Here is a 16,080-nt window from a genome sequence, read left to right on the forward strand (position 1 = left end):
CGGGGCTTAATCCCAGGACCCTGGGATCACAACCTGAGCCGAAGGCAGACGCCCAACGTCTGAGCCACCCAGGTGCCCCTTTACGAAGTATTCTTACCTCCCCGCTTCCCCCTTCAAAAAAAGTAGTCAGGAAGGGGGTAAGGAAAGTAGCAGTTTCCAATTTACAGAAAACTGGAGGTGGGGAGACATATTAAAGAAATAACATCACGGGAATGTACATATTCAGCGAAATTCAGACTGAATCTTTTTTTAAAGATTTTATTTATTTAAGAGAGAGAGATAGTGAGAGAGGGAACACAAGCTGGGAGAGGGAGAAGCAGGCCTCCTGCTGAGCAGGGAGCCCGATTCAGGGCTCGATCCCAGGACCCTGGGATCATGACCTGGGCCGAAGGCAGTCGCTTAACGACTGAGCCACCCAGGCGCCCCTGGACTGTTTGAATTTTTAGAGGAAATAGCTCAGTTCCTTCAAGTAAGTTGTAAGGGAACAACAAAACAATGGAAAGGAAAGCTATGTACTAGAAGACTTTATCAGCAACTACAACATATGGACTTACACATACTGAACTGTTTACAGATGGAATTAGAGGACGACTGGGATTTGTTTCAAAATCATCCAAGGAATGGGATGAAAAATAGATGAAACAAGATTGTCTTGTGGCAGTGGCTACTAGGTCCATGGAGTTCATGACACTAATTAGTATATATTTAAGAATCTTAATGACAAGAAGCTTTGCTAAGCCTTCTGTATAGTCTCTCAGGATGCTAGTGAGCTAGTGAGCTAGGGGTCTTTCTGGCTTTTTTTTTTTTTTTTTAAGATTTTATTTATTCATTTGAGACAGACAGAATGAGAGAGAGAGAGAGAGCACATGAGAGGGGGGAGGGTCAGAGGGAGAAGCAGACTCCCTGCCGAGCAGGGAGCCCGATGCGGGACTCGATCCCGGGACTCCAGGATCATGACCTGAGCCGAAGGCAGTCGCTTAACCAACTGAGCCACCCAGGCGCCCATTTTCTGGCTTTTCTTGATGGAAATATATTAAGGGATTAGATATCAAATAGCCCACAGGATCAGGTTTATAGTTGCAAAAACAAAACTATTAATGCAATCTTTTCTGAATGAGTTGGGTGTAAAACTGTTCAAAAAAGTAAAATTTACTTGAAAACAGTTTGTACTTTTTGTTTTGTTCTCAGTAATATTTTTCCTATAAGTATGCCATGGCCAGAGAAATGCCATAAATATGTGGGAGGGTTGCCCTGTGAAACCCAGTTCATGGTATCTTGAGTACTTTATAACAAGGTCTTACTTACCGGGTAGAATAATCAGCTGACTTAAGAAGCAAGGAGAAGAGTTTAGAGCTCCTTGCTCAATTACAATCATTTTTCAAAATCCTTTTTTTTTTTTTTTTAAAGACTTTATTTTTATTTGACAGAGAGAGACACAGCAAGAGAGGGAACACAAGCAGGGGGAGTGGGAGAGGGAGAAGCAGGCTTCCCGATGAGCAGGGAACCCGAGGTGGGACTCGATCCCAGGACCCTGAGATCATGACCTGAGCCGATGGCAGACGCTTAATGACTGAGCCACCCAGGTGCCCCCAAATCCTTTTAATTGAAGTATAACATACAGATAAATGTACAAATCCCAAGTGTACAAGCTCAATGAATAATCAGAAAGTAAACTCTCCTGGATAACGGGTACAAGGGTTAAGAAACCAAACATTAACCACACACCAGAACCTCTCATACCCTCAATTACCTCCTTTCCAAAGGTAACCACTATCCTGTTTTTGAACATAATGTAAATAGAATTATACATTATGTATTCTTTTGTGTACAGCCTTTGTTCAACATCACCTCTGAGATTCTTCATGTAGCTTTTATGTAGCTTTATTATATTCTTTGCATAACTATCAAGTATTTCATTATATAAATATATCATTACGAAATCTATCTCTAATAGTGTGTGTCCTAAAGTTTAATTAATATAACTAATACCAGCTTTCATTTGATTAAAGACAATCTCTTAACAGGGTCTGCATGGAACATCAGAATTCACTTTTCTGGTCAACTATACTTTCTTTATACTAGCACAGTTGGAAGTTCTACATCTAAACCCAATGGCTTACAAATGCAGTAATTCCAACAAAATTATTAGAACTTTATCCGTTCGGCATAAATTGTCTTGATAGAAACATACAGTGACCAATTTCCAGAAGTCAAAATAGGACAACAGAAAAAAATCGATAATGCAGGAACAATCACTCAAATTGTAAAGAGTTTAACACTTTGAACTATTCTTACGTTCATTTAAGTCCCAGTTCAATCAACAAATATTGGTCATTAAAAATTGCACACAGCTTGTTTGACAGTGTGTCCTTTTATTCCTTCAACTGTTCAAGTAATGGTATGTCTTAGAAATGATCACTGCTCTGAAATGGTTCATTTCTAAAAGTGAAGAGAAGATAATTATTGCAGTGTATGTGTTCCTACATATTCATAATTAGCTATAGGATAGCTTTAGCCGTTATGTATTCGGACTAGAATTGCCTAGAGAGGCCTCATGATTCATTTTGGGGGCTTCCTATTGGAGGCAAGAGTTCAAAATGATTTAGTTTATGGATTTAGGCTAACATTCCACACTTACACATATCTAAAAAGTAAGGCAATCATGTCCTTAACTCTTTGTATCTTTCCTGGCACCTAGCTCAACTGCTGGTATAATCAGTACTTGGTGAGCTGAATGAATAATCTTTACTAAATAGAGCTATGGGGTGAATTGTGTCCCCCTCAAATCCTTATGTTGAAATCCTAAGCCCCAATATCTCAGAATGTGACTCTATTTGGAGACAGGGCCTTTAAAGGGGTAATTAAGGTGAAGCGAGGTCAGGTGGGTGGGCCTAATCCAATTATGACTGGTGTCCTTATAAAAAGAGAGATGAGGACAAAGAAACACAGAGGAAAGGAAAGACTGTGTTAAGGCATAGGGAGAGGATGGCCTAGGCCTATAAGCCAAGGAAAGAGGTCTCAGGACATCTTGATCTTGGACTTCTACTCTCTTGAACTGTGAGAAAATACATTTCTGTTGTTTAAGTCACCTAATCTGTGGTACTTTGTTATATGAACACTAGCAAACTAATATGAATAGCAACTACATTTTTTAAGAGTTCTCAAATTTGCAACTTGTAATTACATTTTTAGCTTAAGTTTTTCAGAAGTAGGTAGGCATTTTTTACCCTTCAGCAAAAACACCCCCAGCACTATGCAATGTCTTCAAATTGGTTTTGGTAGTTTTCAGAAGAGTATATAAGCACCTCAATTCTGTGTACAGACCTTCAAGATCACAATCTTCGTAATAGTTGGCAGGACAGAACCCCTAGGGGCAATGCTGGGTACTGGGTAATACCAAGGAGTCCTGGGTTCTAGTCCAGACTCTACAACTGACTATCATGTAACCTTGGGCCAGTCACTTCCTTCTCTGCACTGCTGATCTTTAAAAAGTGGAGATTCAACTAGGTAGCCTCTTAGATCCATTTATTTCAAACCTGTATGACTCAGTGATGGTTAGAAACCCTCTGCTATGTAAATAAGCATTTCACAGTTAAGGAAGTTTATAAAACCTCGTATGGCTGTAGTTATTTCATCTTTTCCTGATAAAAATGCTTCTTACACTGAAAAAAAAAAAAGTAATGACATTTATGGATACAATAGATTTTGCAGGTTAGCCAGCAAAGATCAATAGTGGTTACCTAATCTTATATTCCATTAAAAATAAATTCCTACTTCCAAAAGATCCTAAGCAAAAGAGTAAAATAAACTCCAACAATCCAGTAACTCTTTAAATAACTTAAAAATAGAACTTTTGTCTAAGGAAAAGCAGTATCTGGCAGCTGGTAACTGTGTTATCTTTTAATTAAAAAGAACACAAACCTGGTCTGAGATCACACCTCATGTTTCAAATTTATGTACACTCATCCCATAGGAAAGCCAAAATCTGAACTGGAAAAAGTGTTCCAACTCTTGTTTGGCAATTGCATTTATATGGAGAGTGTGTGTATGGTGGGTGGAGAGAGACAGATACACAGACAGGGAGAGAGAGAACTCACACATGTGTCACTGTTTACTTGTACTAAAGGGAGAGGGCCACAGAAGAAGTTGCATTGTAAGACGATCAGAAAAGCACTTTGCTTCTCAAAATAAAATCATTCCTTAATTAAAAGAGGGGGTTAGCAGACTTAGGGCTTTGTCAGTTTTTAAAGTATGAATATCTGTTTACTATTCCCTCTATGACAAGTTTAGATGGATGGTTAAGAAAAAGAAAAGAAAGTATGACATCATTAGAATTACAGGTAAGACAAGAGGAAACCCAAAGTACAGACACAAGAACACGGAAAATTTTAAGAGAGTACAGATGTCATGACATTTATTAAAAGGCATGCTACAATGCTATACTTGTTAGGAAAAGAGATTAGAGATTATCAAGTAATAGTCAGCAAATATACAAACTGAACGAAAATGGAATATACTGTAGAGTACAGAAGCTTGAATTAACCATGCACTACGCATTTAGAAAATATGTTTTTTAATATTTTATCTTCTCTTTGCATTTATAACATAATTCACTTAAACAATCACAGAATCCTTTTCTTCCAACACCACAAACTGTGTTACAAATGAAAGCTGGTACTGCTGCTTATCAAAATATACAAGACAATTGATGTTTTATATAAAACCACTTTATATGTTAACTTGTTCCCAAAAACCTTTTTTTTTTCCCCTTTTTTGGCCTGGTTAAAAAAAATGTTGTTACAAATATTTACAGCATTTTCTACTTTTAGATGAACATTCTTACAAACTGAAAAAGGGAATTTTATGAACAGACCACATAAAACACAAGACAATGTCAGAGGCTCCTAGCTGTGCTATTTTTGTTTTTCTTAAATACAGTACTGAAAATGCCCATCAAACCCTTGTCATCCTAATCCGTTCTGTTCACATTTATACTCCCATTTTCTTTAAGTAGTCTATTCACCAACAGGAAATAGAAAGTAAAGGCCGCTTTGCACTGGGTCTTCTTTCAGAAAGGAGCTTGGGAAAAAATGCTTAATGAGAGGAGTTAAAACCAGAACAGTAAGTCTTTGGTCAGAGCAATGAGGTGACATTTTGATGCAAAACTTTGCTTGGTCAGCAATCTATAATTAGTACTTTTTGGATGTGGGATGAATTTTTAAAAGATCTGGGTAACAATGGTAAGGGGGGGGGAAAGGCCAGAGCATATTGTTTTTTTTAAATGACATCAAAAATATCTATTTAAATATCTGTTAATACAACTACTACGTAGGTTCAAAAACTGAAAATTAACACAACAAAATCTGTTTACAGTGCTGACTTAAGCTTGCTATAAGCAGCTTTCAGTCATGACTATTATCACCAAGGTCACTGGACCAGACAAATATCCCTGTTCTCTGGAACATATGCCTCAGGTTACAAAAACTAAAATGACTACCACAAAGATGTAGAGCAGCTCATTCTTGGACCTGCAAAATGCTGTAGAATGAATATTATGTGATAAAGGCAAACTGTAACTGAGACTTCATTTATACAGTTACAATTCTTTGCTTGTATGAATAGTCCGTGGGATAACATTCTTTTAAAATTATATAGTATGTATTTCCTGAAAACCAGAATACTGATACTACCTTAGTCTCAAATAGGAAGAAAAGGTCAATTAAGACTACTGAAGAAGGCACATAAACTTTGGTCCTGTTTTGTTTTCCTCCCTTTATAAAACTCCCCAAACTTTTTAGTAATTTTCTACTTTTTAAACCATTCATAACTAACTTTTAGAATTTGCTGTGAAAAAAGACTGCAAATAGTCTTATAGATAACAACACAGCTCTTTTGAAGGACAGCTGAGCTCTATTTTCTTTAAAGGAAAACTTTTGTGCAATCTAAACTGTATTTCTTTTAGCACAATAGAATATCTTAAGTCTGGCAGTTTTATTCTTGTTAACAACTGATCAAGACAAAGGAAAGGCTAAGAAAAATGCTTTTACGCATAGTCATGCTGTCTTTTTGGTTTTAAAAATAGCAGTACACATTGGTTTTTGAAGAGACAGACTGATAGTTTGGCAAATGTAGGGTTTTTAAGTGAGTCACTGGGCGGGGGGGGGGGACGGACACATACTTTTGAGTTTGTCATCTTTTGTCCAAAAATATTTAGTGGGAACAGAAATTACATGATAATATATTCACTATATAAATTTCACTGCCTAATGACATAGCAGCTTTGAAATGTTTGTATGAAAATGAACAGAGACATTTATGAGAGTTAACTTTTTATCATCTGAAGTAGACACCAATGATCACCATCCTAGGAGGAGCCAAAGAAGGCATTGCTCCCATAAGGAATTAAGCAGGCAGAAATTCTGTCTCTAAAAATTGTGAGATCTGTAACTTTTAACAATAGAATCAGAAACATTACTAAAAATAACTGATTACCAATCTTAAACAATTTATGTCATTCTATAGGAGCTATTGGGAATTCTGATACTCTCCAGTAAGTTATCGATTAAGATATTAAGATACTGGGTCATTTTTCTGTTTTTATCTCACACAAAACACATTTTACTGCTATGCAAGTTATTTAAATCTCAAAGTAAAACTTTTTGGCATAAATTGCTACTGCTGAACATGTACTGCTATTTTTTGAAGACCTGAATATATATACTTTGTGTAAAAGTCAAGACATTTCCAAAAAGTGATAAGACAATACTCCTTAAAGTAAATAAACTTAAAAATAGGATACTATGACAGCTCAACAGCGAAAACAAACATTGTTCAGAAGATACTGAATAAATGCATGCCAAAACAAAAGTACAAAGATTTAGTTTTTCCACTACCCTGATATTTTTAAATCTTTCTACAGAAACTATGCCAAAACAAATACTGTAGACCTCTATAATTCAAACAGCAAATAACCCAATATGGACAATATCCATGCACTACAGCTAATTTCAGACACAAATTGATGATTTCAAGCATACTATTTTAGGTAAGAATATCTCACTTTTCCAAATCTTAATTTGATTTTGTCAATAAATTAAAATGTATGTACTGTGCATATGTATGTACAACATTAAAGAGTGCATGTATGTATATATATTTATCTACACACACACACACATACACACACACACACACACACACACACACCCTCCCTGAAAAGGATTCAAATGTTCTCTCTCAGATTTAAAGGTCATTCCCTACTTCAAAATTACATTCAATGCTATTATGATCTCCCTTCTGCTACATTGACACTGAATGTTATGAGAATCATGAATTAAATCACACAGTAATTCCTAACTCAAAGCAAACAAAATAATCCAATTTAATGTGTCACTGACAATTATAATAGTGCCTGTACGTTAGGAAAAAAGAAGCAAATTTTGGGAGATTTCTCTCCCAAAAAAAAAAAAATTTTTTTTCCTCCCCCCTTACTCAAGTGTTTTAGTAAAAACACATTAAGTGAAAAAAAAAATAAAAACTATATAAATGATTATACCTATCTATTCAGTCAATGCTAAAATGGAGTCATCTGAAAGGTTTCTAAATTTAGTGTCCTCCTTCCTATTCTATCTACCAACTACCTGTTGCTCAGTGTTGAGTGAATTCTGCTTTTTAAGAACCTACAGTATCTTCTGTAGTCTCCAATTTTTTGTGAAAATCTTCCAACATTCAAACTAATGGCTGGAATATAGGAAAGAAATTGAGATATTGTTTTTAAAGGTGAGATGAGCTACTCTGAGGATCTGAAAACTGTAAAAGGGATGGACAAAAATGATCCCCTTGACAAATACTGATTTTAAAAAAATCGGATCAAGCACTGAAAAAAATAATTAACAAATGCAAAGTTTCTCATTAAAAAGAAAGAATTTTACATTATAGAATCACTGAAGCAACATTAAAACATATTCTTACACTCAACCATAGAGAGGGACAGAGTATTGAAAAAGGAGCCCACCTTGTCATACTCCATGTATGTGGGCACTCAGTAATGATGTTACATTAACAAAGACAAGCATGTCACTTGAGTACTGAGAAAAACCAAGTAATCCTGAGACAAATTCTAATGAGTGATAAAGGTTAGACAAGATCCAGAAACTGAGATTGCATTTTATAGTCCCAAACTGGTACGCTCTGTCAATGACTGCACGACCACTATTGGTCACGATGTGAAGAGGCCTACAGGTGTGCACTGAGATAGTCCCCAAACCATTCACCCTTCCCCACCCCATCTCTGCACCAAAGCACCAAAAATTTGAATAAAAACTATTACTTATTGAAAACCACTTAAAATTGCAATGAAAAAACTTTAAAATCCTTACCAAAACAGGGAAAGAAAAAACAAAATGCTCACCAAGCCCACGATATAGCTTTCAAGATACTTAGATAAAATTCTAACCTATTGTATCATAAGCACATAATAAGGCACATAATAAGAAATTAAGTAAATACACAGTAATTCTGAATAAGTATTAGAGATTATAGTGGTACAAAAAACCCTTGAGATTAATTTTTTTCTAAAAGAAGACCTTACCAAAAATAACTTTTAAAAAATCTGTCAAACCATATGATAGACCTGAATATTTTCCTTAAGACTGTAAACTTTTTTTCTGAAAACAATTATAAAAAAAGTAGTTGTAAGTAGATTACTTTTCTTTTTAAATTTTCCAAGATCATATTACTCAGCAAATAGTGTCATTTTGAAATTTAAACCATGATTTTTCCTAATAAAACTAATAATTAATTTGACACCTTAATAGATCTTGGATTCTATTTAATTTCCTTGGGGACAACTGAGACACTTCATTTCTCCAAAGAGTCTTAAAAAATTGAAGGTGTGTACTAGTCTAAGGAGTGTCTTACAGTGGAAAAAAAGAAACCATTGAAGGAAAACATGCAAGTTTATAAATTTTCTTCCAATACAACCCAATCTGTTTATGTATACCTATTAATATATGCCAAATAATGTAATTTATAAGTGAACATAATTTCCTATAGGGGTTGAACTTCGAAACATCAAGTTAAAAACTTGTTTTTTTTTTTTAAAGTCTATATGTTTAAATTTTTCCAAAGTACAAAGGATTTTAGAAATGTTGTATAAGGCTGATCTGGACCCAAACTAAAAGAAAGTCTGTCCTCTTGAAATCCAATTTAATATAGGAAATTAAATTATTGAAAAAAAATTCCTTTCCTGATTTTTTTTCCCTAAAGATTATTTTCATAGAAACTATGGTACAAAGGAAAAACAAACCTTTGATCACATACTGGCAAGGGGGAAAAATGGAAAAAAAGAACATCCCTTGATTTTCTAAATATACTTGAATATCAAACCAGAGTTACTTTTGTGAAAGAGGCAGAATTGGTCTTGAGCTGCTTCAGTCTATGTCTGAAGGTTTTACTGAAATTATGGTCCAATCTTAGGAGAAAAATTCACAGAAAAATCAGATTGTAGATTTTGAGAAGGAAACTCTGAGGTGGTGATTTTCTCCAAGGTCATGGTTATGAAGCTCAATGAGGGCCTGGATTGCTTCTTCCACAGATCCCAACTGAATGAGTGCCATTTTGCGATCTTTCCTGAAAATAATGTAAGAAATAAAAAGTATATAGAATTAATTTTGCCTACAATTCTCCCCAACCCTCTAAGACTTCATTAAACTACTTTAAAAATTTGCATAACACATTAAATAATGTTAATGTATTTCCTGAAAGCATGGACTTACTGAAAGAATTTAAAAGCCTTCACTGAACATCCCGCTTCTGTGAAAAGGTTCTTCAGATCATCCACTGTAACAGAAGGGCTGTGAAAACATCACAGAGAGTGTCAACTATCTTAAGCCCCAATTCTCCCATGAACCAGAGATTAACTGCTGCAACTGTCAAATCTCCAGAGTAGCTCACATTTCAAAGATAATAAAGCCATACAATGAAGACACGATTTGGAAGTGCCCTGAAAGATGTTCAAGGTTGTCACATACATGTCCTCAAACAATGTAATTTGGTCTCAAATCTTTTGTGTAAGATATGAGCAGGTATATAAAGAACAAGAAAATCTATCTGTATTTCTTTTAAAGGGATAATTACCCATATCACTGACTTCAGTAATTAACTCTAGTATTTCCAAAGCTACTTCTAATATTACCAAAGTTACCTCCCAGTTCTGACTTGTTAGCTATCAACCACCAGAGTTCTACATTTTCGATGGCTTTTAGGGTAATTCTGAATACATGTATGTGGGAGTCAGGTTCTATGATGACTCCCTATTATTACTGCCTCCTAATATTGAGGCCTTTAGATACTCCTCTCCCATAACGAAGAGATGTCCTCTGTAACCTTTACTGTACTGTAGAAATGACATGTTTGAATTCTAAGGCTGAGAGACATTGTGATTCCCACCCTGCCCTCCTTGAATCATTAACTTTGGAAGAAACCAGCTACTATTTCATGGGGATGCTCAAGCAGCCATATGGAGAAGACCGTGTGGCAAGGAACTGAGGCTGCCTGTCAACAACTAGGTACGTAAGTAAGTTAACTACTTGGGAAGTGGATCCTCTAGCCCCAGTTAATGAGAGATCCTTAGTCAAAAACACCCAGCTAAGCCATTTCTGGATTCTGACTCAGAGTAACAGTATGAGATAATAAACGTTTACTATTTTGTTAAACTGTTAAGTTTTGGGGTGATCTGTTATGTAGCAGTAGATAACTAGTACAGTGGCCTATCACATGAGGGTCAACTGACTAAATTATGCTAACATAGCAGCTGTCCTATTTCACTAATTTCTTATGAGATGAAAGAAGACTGTATTTCATCTCATGATTGCCAGTAAGGATGGTGTAGTAGAACAATGAGTCTGCAGGGAGACAGATCTGTGTTCACATTCTATTTCTCATTCATCGGTATATGACTTTGAGTAAGGTACTTAACCTGAGACTCTCAGTTTCACTGATAAATGAAACTAATGACTTTACTTCAAAGGTTACTATGCATGAATTGACAGAAAATAGTGGTTACCAGGGACTGGGGTATAGAGGAAAATGAGGAATTACTGTTTAATGGGTACAGAGCTTCGGTTTGGGATAATGACAAGAATCTGCAGATGACAGCTGTGATGGCTTCAAAAGGAATGCACTTCATGTGAAGGTACACTGAACAGCACATTAAAAAATGGTGAAAAAGATAAATTTTATGTTATGTGTATTTCACCACATTAAAAAAAGGTTATTATATGGAGATTAAATGAGGTAACACATGTAAGTTACCAGTATGGTGCCCAGGAATTGGTAGATGGTTCAAAAAATATTAATGTCCTTTCCAGGTTGTAACCTGAGACCAGCCCCTAGATAATGTATTTAAGAAGGTAACAATGACAGGAGCCTGTCTCGGTATCTAAGTATGTTGTCCTTCTACCTGACTCCATAGTAATGAGCTGCTCCATTTCTAGATCCATGTAATCTCGAGTTTTTCCTTCAGCGACTCCTCCAGTTTCCTGGCTGGAATGAGGTTTGAGCCATTGCCCAATTCAGATTCAAGGTTCCTTCAGGTAGCGTAACCAGAGACCAGCTGGCAGCCCGAGCAATGCACATTATTTTGAGTGATTATTTTCTATTCCTATTCATCCCCATTCTCATTCTCAATAATGTTCTAGAATTTTACCCTTTCTCCATTCCCTCAGTCTTTAAATTTCCACACACACATGGGCATATACAACCATACCCCACAGCTTTTACCCCACCCCTTCCAAAGTTCATTACTCCTTCATGAATTAGATTAAGTTATACACAACTGCCATCTTCAAAGGTCAAGGATATCAAGAATTAGAACAAGGACTGCATGATGCTTTCTATAAAGGGCCACACAGTAAGTATCTTAAGCTTTGATGGTCACAGAGTCTCTGTTGCAACTATTCAGCTTTGCTGTTGTAGCTCAAAAACAGCCAGAACTATGTAAATGAATGAGTGTGGTTATCTTCCATGAAACTATTTTTGGAAGGTGAAATCTGAATTTTATAAAATCACAAAATTCTTTGCTTTTGATTTTCTCCCCCCCCCCCACGACCATTTAAAAATGTAAAAATCAATTTTAGTTCACAGGCCATATAAAAACAGATGGATTTGACTGGTGGGCTATAGTTTGTTAATTCCTGAGTTAGAAGATGAGTAAAGAACAAGTCTACTACAACACTGCTTAACACAGAGTGGTCACAATAAAGTAATTTTTAGCTTTTAAGTAATTAATATATAAATGGCTTTGCAACTTGTTGATAAATACTAGAGAGTCCACTTTTCCCATATTTTTATTTAGATACAAAGTATTTGATTTTGCTATGTTGGTTAATCCTTCTTTTTTTAAAAATTAATTTAATCCTTTACTTCTATACAAAGAGATGAACAAGTATGTACCAATGGAATATTTCTGCACAAACTTTTCTTTAAAAAAGATTTATTTATTTATTTTAGAGAGAGAGAGTGTGAGCTGAGGAAGGGGAAGAGAGAAGGAGACAAGCAGACTCCCCACTGAGTGTGGAGCCTGATGCAGGGCTCAATCCCAGGACCCTACGATCATGACCTGAGCCAAGAGTCAGATGCCCAACCACGGAGCCACCCAGGTGCCCCGACACAAACTTATTTTCATGCCCTTTTAAAACTGAGAGATATCTAGTTGCTAATTCCCTATTTGGAAAGAAATTGTTACCTTTCACTTTTGGAGTGTATGACTAGAGACAGAACCTTAAGACATGATGGCAAATAAACCATCTAAGTGACTAGGACAACTGCTACATCAGAATAATTTCAGAGTTTCTACCTCTCCCAAAACATAATTAATCATCTAAACGAATAATAAATAATTAGGTACATACGGAATGTTGGAAAGATGCAGAGTAGCTGATGGTGGAAAGATATTCTGGAAGTTTTTAGAGCCAGGTTTTTTAAAGCGATGCAAAGGACTATTGCTAAAATCCTTGGTCAGACCTTGGTCTTCTTGTCCCTCTCGAGGAAGCTGAACTGCCTGATGTTTGGACAGTGTAGCACGAAGTACTTTTCCATAAAGTCTCTGTCCACTTAGGTGGTTCATTGCTGGTGCAGAGGAAAAAAATAAATTTTGGGTATTAAGAGTTACTGTAAAATTTGTCTAAATTATCACAAATTCCTTTTATTTAGTCATTTGAAATTATATTGTCAGTTCTGAGGGTTAAAATGGTTTTAAATTCAAAAACTCTTACATACAGAAATGTATTAAGTGACTTTACTTGACTATAATGAAAGAGAGGCAATCTTAAACAAAAAATAACTATTTTCTTAGCAGAGTGCTAGACAGTTCCATAGTGCACAGAACACAGCAAGTGCTCAGGAAATGGTTAACTGAGTAAAGGTAGTTTAATCTCAAGCAACACTTCTTTTTTTTTTAAGTGCCTAACATGGGGCTTGAACTCACAAACTTGAGATCAAGAATTGCATGTTCTACCAACAGAGCCAGCTAGATGCCCCTTGGGAACACATTATTATTTTTTTTTAATAAAAAAATCTGAGTAGTAATATTTTTAACAGCCACTGTAAGAATGAACAATAAGGGCATGGAATGCCGTGTTCTTGCACCATCATTATGAAGCTTGCCCAAACTTTTAAGCCATGAAATAGTATAAAACTTAATTTGGAAGAAAAACAAACAACAAAAAAAATTAAATAAAACAAGGCACATTTATTAGTTTATACTTAATGGAAAAACCCTAGAGTCAAAGTTCTAAACATCAACAACAGGTTCAAATAGATGAATGAACTTCAGACTTCAAAGAGTAATAAATATTTTTAAATCTTAAACTATAAGCAGGTCCAAATAATAATGAAGACATTTGCATAAGGAGGTACTCTTCAGTAAAATCGTATTCCTATTACCTATAAATTTATTTTATAGGAAAATTCACATACAAAAGGGGCAGATTATCATTACTATTAATCATTAGTACCTAGCTGAGCTTGACTCGCATCTGCCATCTGAACCAAGGCATTTTCTTTCTTATTAAACATAATCTTCACTCGATGTACATCACCATATACTCCTAATTGAAAAGAAAAAACAAAACTTTATTAAAAATTTTAATTCCTGTGTAATGTTTAATTTTATGAATACATTTTAAGAAGGCTTCTTTTCTCATATTATATATATTCTCTGGGCAATTCTACACATATGAGCCCAAATTTGTATCTCTTCTGTTTCACATCTATTAATCTACTCAACCCTTTTCACTTGGATGTCCCATAAACACTTCAAATTTAGTATGTCCCAAACAGATTCATCTCCCCTTTCCTCTCCCCGCTTCCAGTATTCACTAACTCTGCTAATAAATATTACCATCATCCACATACTTGCTCCAGTGAGACACCTGGGAGTCATCTTTTAATTTCTCCCTTTCCTTAAACTTTTACATCCAATCAATCACCAGTACCCATTTTATGGCCTAAATTACCTCTTACATTTGTCTGCTTCTTCCCATCCTCATTACCATCAAAGCCACATCATCATTTCAAACCTGGACTATCCTAATAGCCTCCTAACTGACCTCAATACAACCAATTTTTCTATTTCTGTCTTTTCCAAAGTGGATCCCATATTTCAAAGGACTGGCAAAATGATTCATTGGGGTGTAGGGGGAAATAATCAAACTCCTATTTATACTGATTTGTTTATATAAGCCAATATAAAAACTACATCTTACTAATTTTTAATATATACATGAAATTACAGGCAGAAGTTTCTACAATAAGAAGAGTATTCTCTTTTTAAAATTCAGTATATCAAAATATATTGCAGTTTATATGCTAGAGGGTATCACCAATATAATAAAAATAAGACTCTTAAGTAAGTAGCACCATGACCATACTTTGTAATGTGATGAGAGAATAACTGAAAATCTTCGAGGCACAGAAAAGAGTGCTCGTTATCTTGTGGGAAAGCACCTAAGGGCAACTGAACTTAGAGATGAATGGTACTTTTAAAATTTAAAACAAAAAGACCAGTATTCCAAACATGCTGTCCTTCTTAGAAACGACGAGTGGCTAAAATAGATATTCTTTAAAAAATAACACATACAATTTGTTCTTCAAGCTGAGGGTGCTATTTTTTTTAAATGAGTAAGAAATTAACTACTTTTAGAAAGAAATGTACTTTAGCTATTAAAGAGACATGTGAAAATTTATCATTAATACCTAATTTTGTTATTGAAAATTACATGAATGTGTTATGAATAAAAACTTTCATAGTAACTCCAGTGAGTATGAAGGATCTCTGTGGGGTGATGAAAATGTTCTAAAACTGGACTGTGGTAATGACTGTACAACAATGTAAATTTACTAAAAATCAATGATTTATATACCTAAAGTAGGTGAACTGTATGACTATAAATCATATCTCAAAAAGACTGTTTAAAAAACCTATTATAGACTCAAAATTTTGAAACAATTTTCCATCCTAATAAAACTTTCAAATAAAGAGTACCAGTGAGTTTTAACCCAATTCGTTAAAAAAATATTCTAATGCAACAGTTTTCAACATCAACCAATTTAACAAGAGGAAAAAAATGGAACTTCTCTAGGCAAAGTACAACGAAAATAAGTGGATTAGACTGAAAAATTAGTATCATAATTAGGCACAGTGACAGTGAAATATTTCCACTTAAATCGCTTAACTTTATGAGCTATCTTTTTTAGTTTTGACAACCATTAAGATCAAGTACTAAAATAAACTGAATTTGGAATCAGATCCGGAAATACTAAATCAAAATGGGAAAGATTATTTTTCATTTAATGAAGCATGTTAAATCATACTTTTCACTGTTAATGTTTTTTATGAAAATTTTCATCAATAAAAATCTTTAAAATGCTGGATATTACTTATTTTGTTGCTCTTATATTTGTTTGTACTATTATACTGTACAGTAAAAAATGGATAAAGTTTATAAATAATCATATATAAATTATGAGTACATGCTAAAAATTTATTTTTAACTGAGAGAAGAACACTATTAGAAAGTC

General features: G+C 34.8%; 1 protein-coding gene across 7 annotated transcripts in view; it reads right to left on the reverse strand.

The window, feature by feature from the left end:
* Window positions 1–4,309: 4,309 nt before the first annotated feature.
* PTBP3 (polypyrimidine tract binding protein 3) overlaps window positions 4,310–16,080 on the reverse strand; it is a 126,678-nt gene continuing 114,907 nt past the window's right edge. For all 7 annotated transcript variants that reach the window (XM_021691712.2, XM_021691713.2, XM_021691711.2 and 4 more), the window contains 4 exons: window positions 14,016–14,108; window positions 12,912–13,128; window positions 9,777–9,854; window positions 4,310–9,630 (listed from right to left, as the gene is read on the reverse strand). In XM_021691712.2, the coding sequence (XP_021547387.1) occupies window positions 9,498–9,630; window positions 9,777–9,854; window positions 12,912–13,128; window positions 14,016–14,108 (521 nt within the window). In that variant the 3' untranslated portion in view covers window positions 4,310–9,497. The remainder of the gene's footprint in view (window positions 9,631–9,776; window positions 9,855–12,911; window positions 13,129–14,015; window positions 14,109–16,080) is intronic.

This window comes from Neomonachus schauinslandi, chromosome 13, assembly GCF_002201575.2.
Source record: "Neomonachus schauinslandi chromosome 13, ASM220157v2, whole genome shotgun sequence".
Lineage (NCBI taxonomy): Eukaryota > Metazoa > Chordata > Mammalia > Carnivora > Phocidae > Neomonachus > Neomonachus schauinslandi.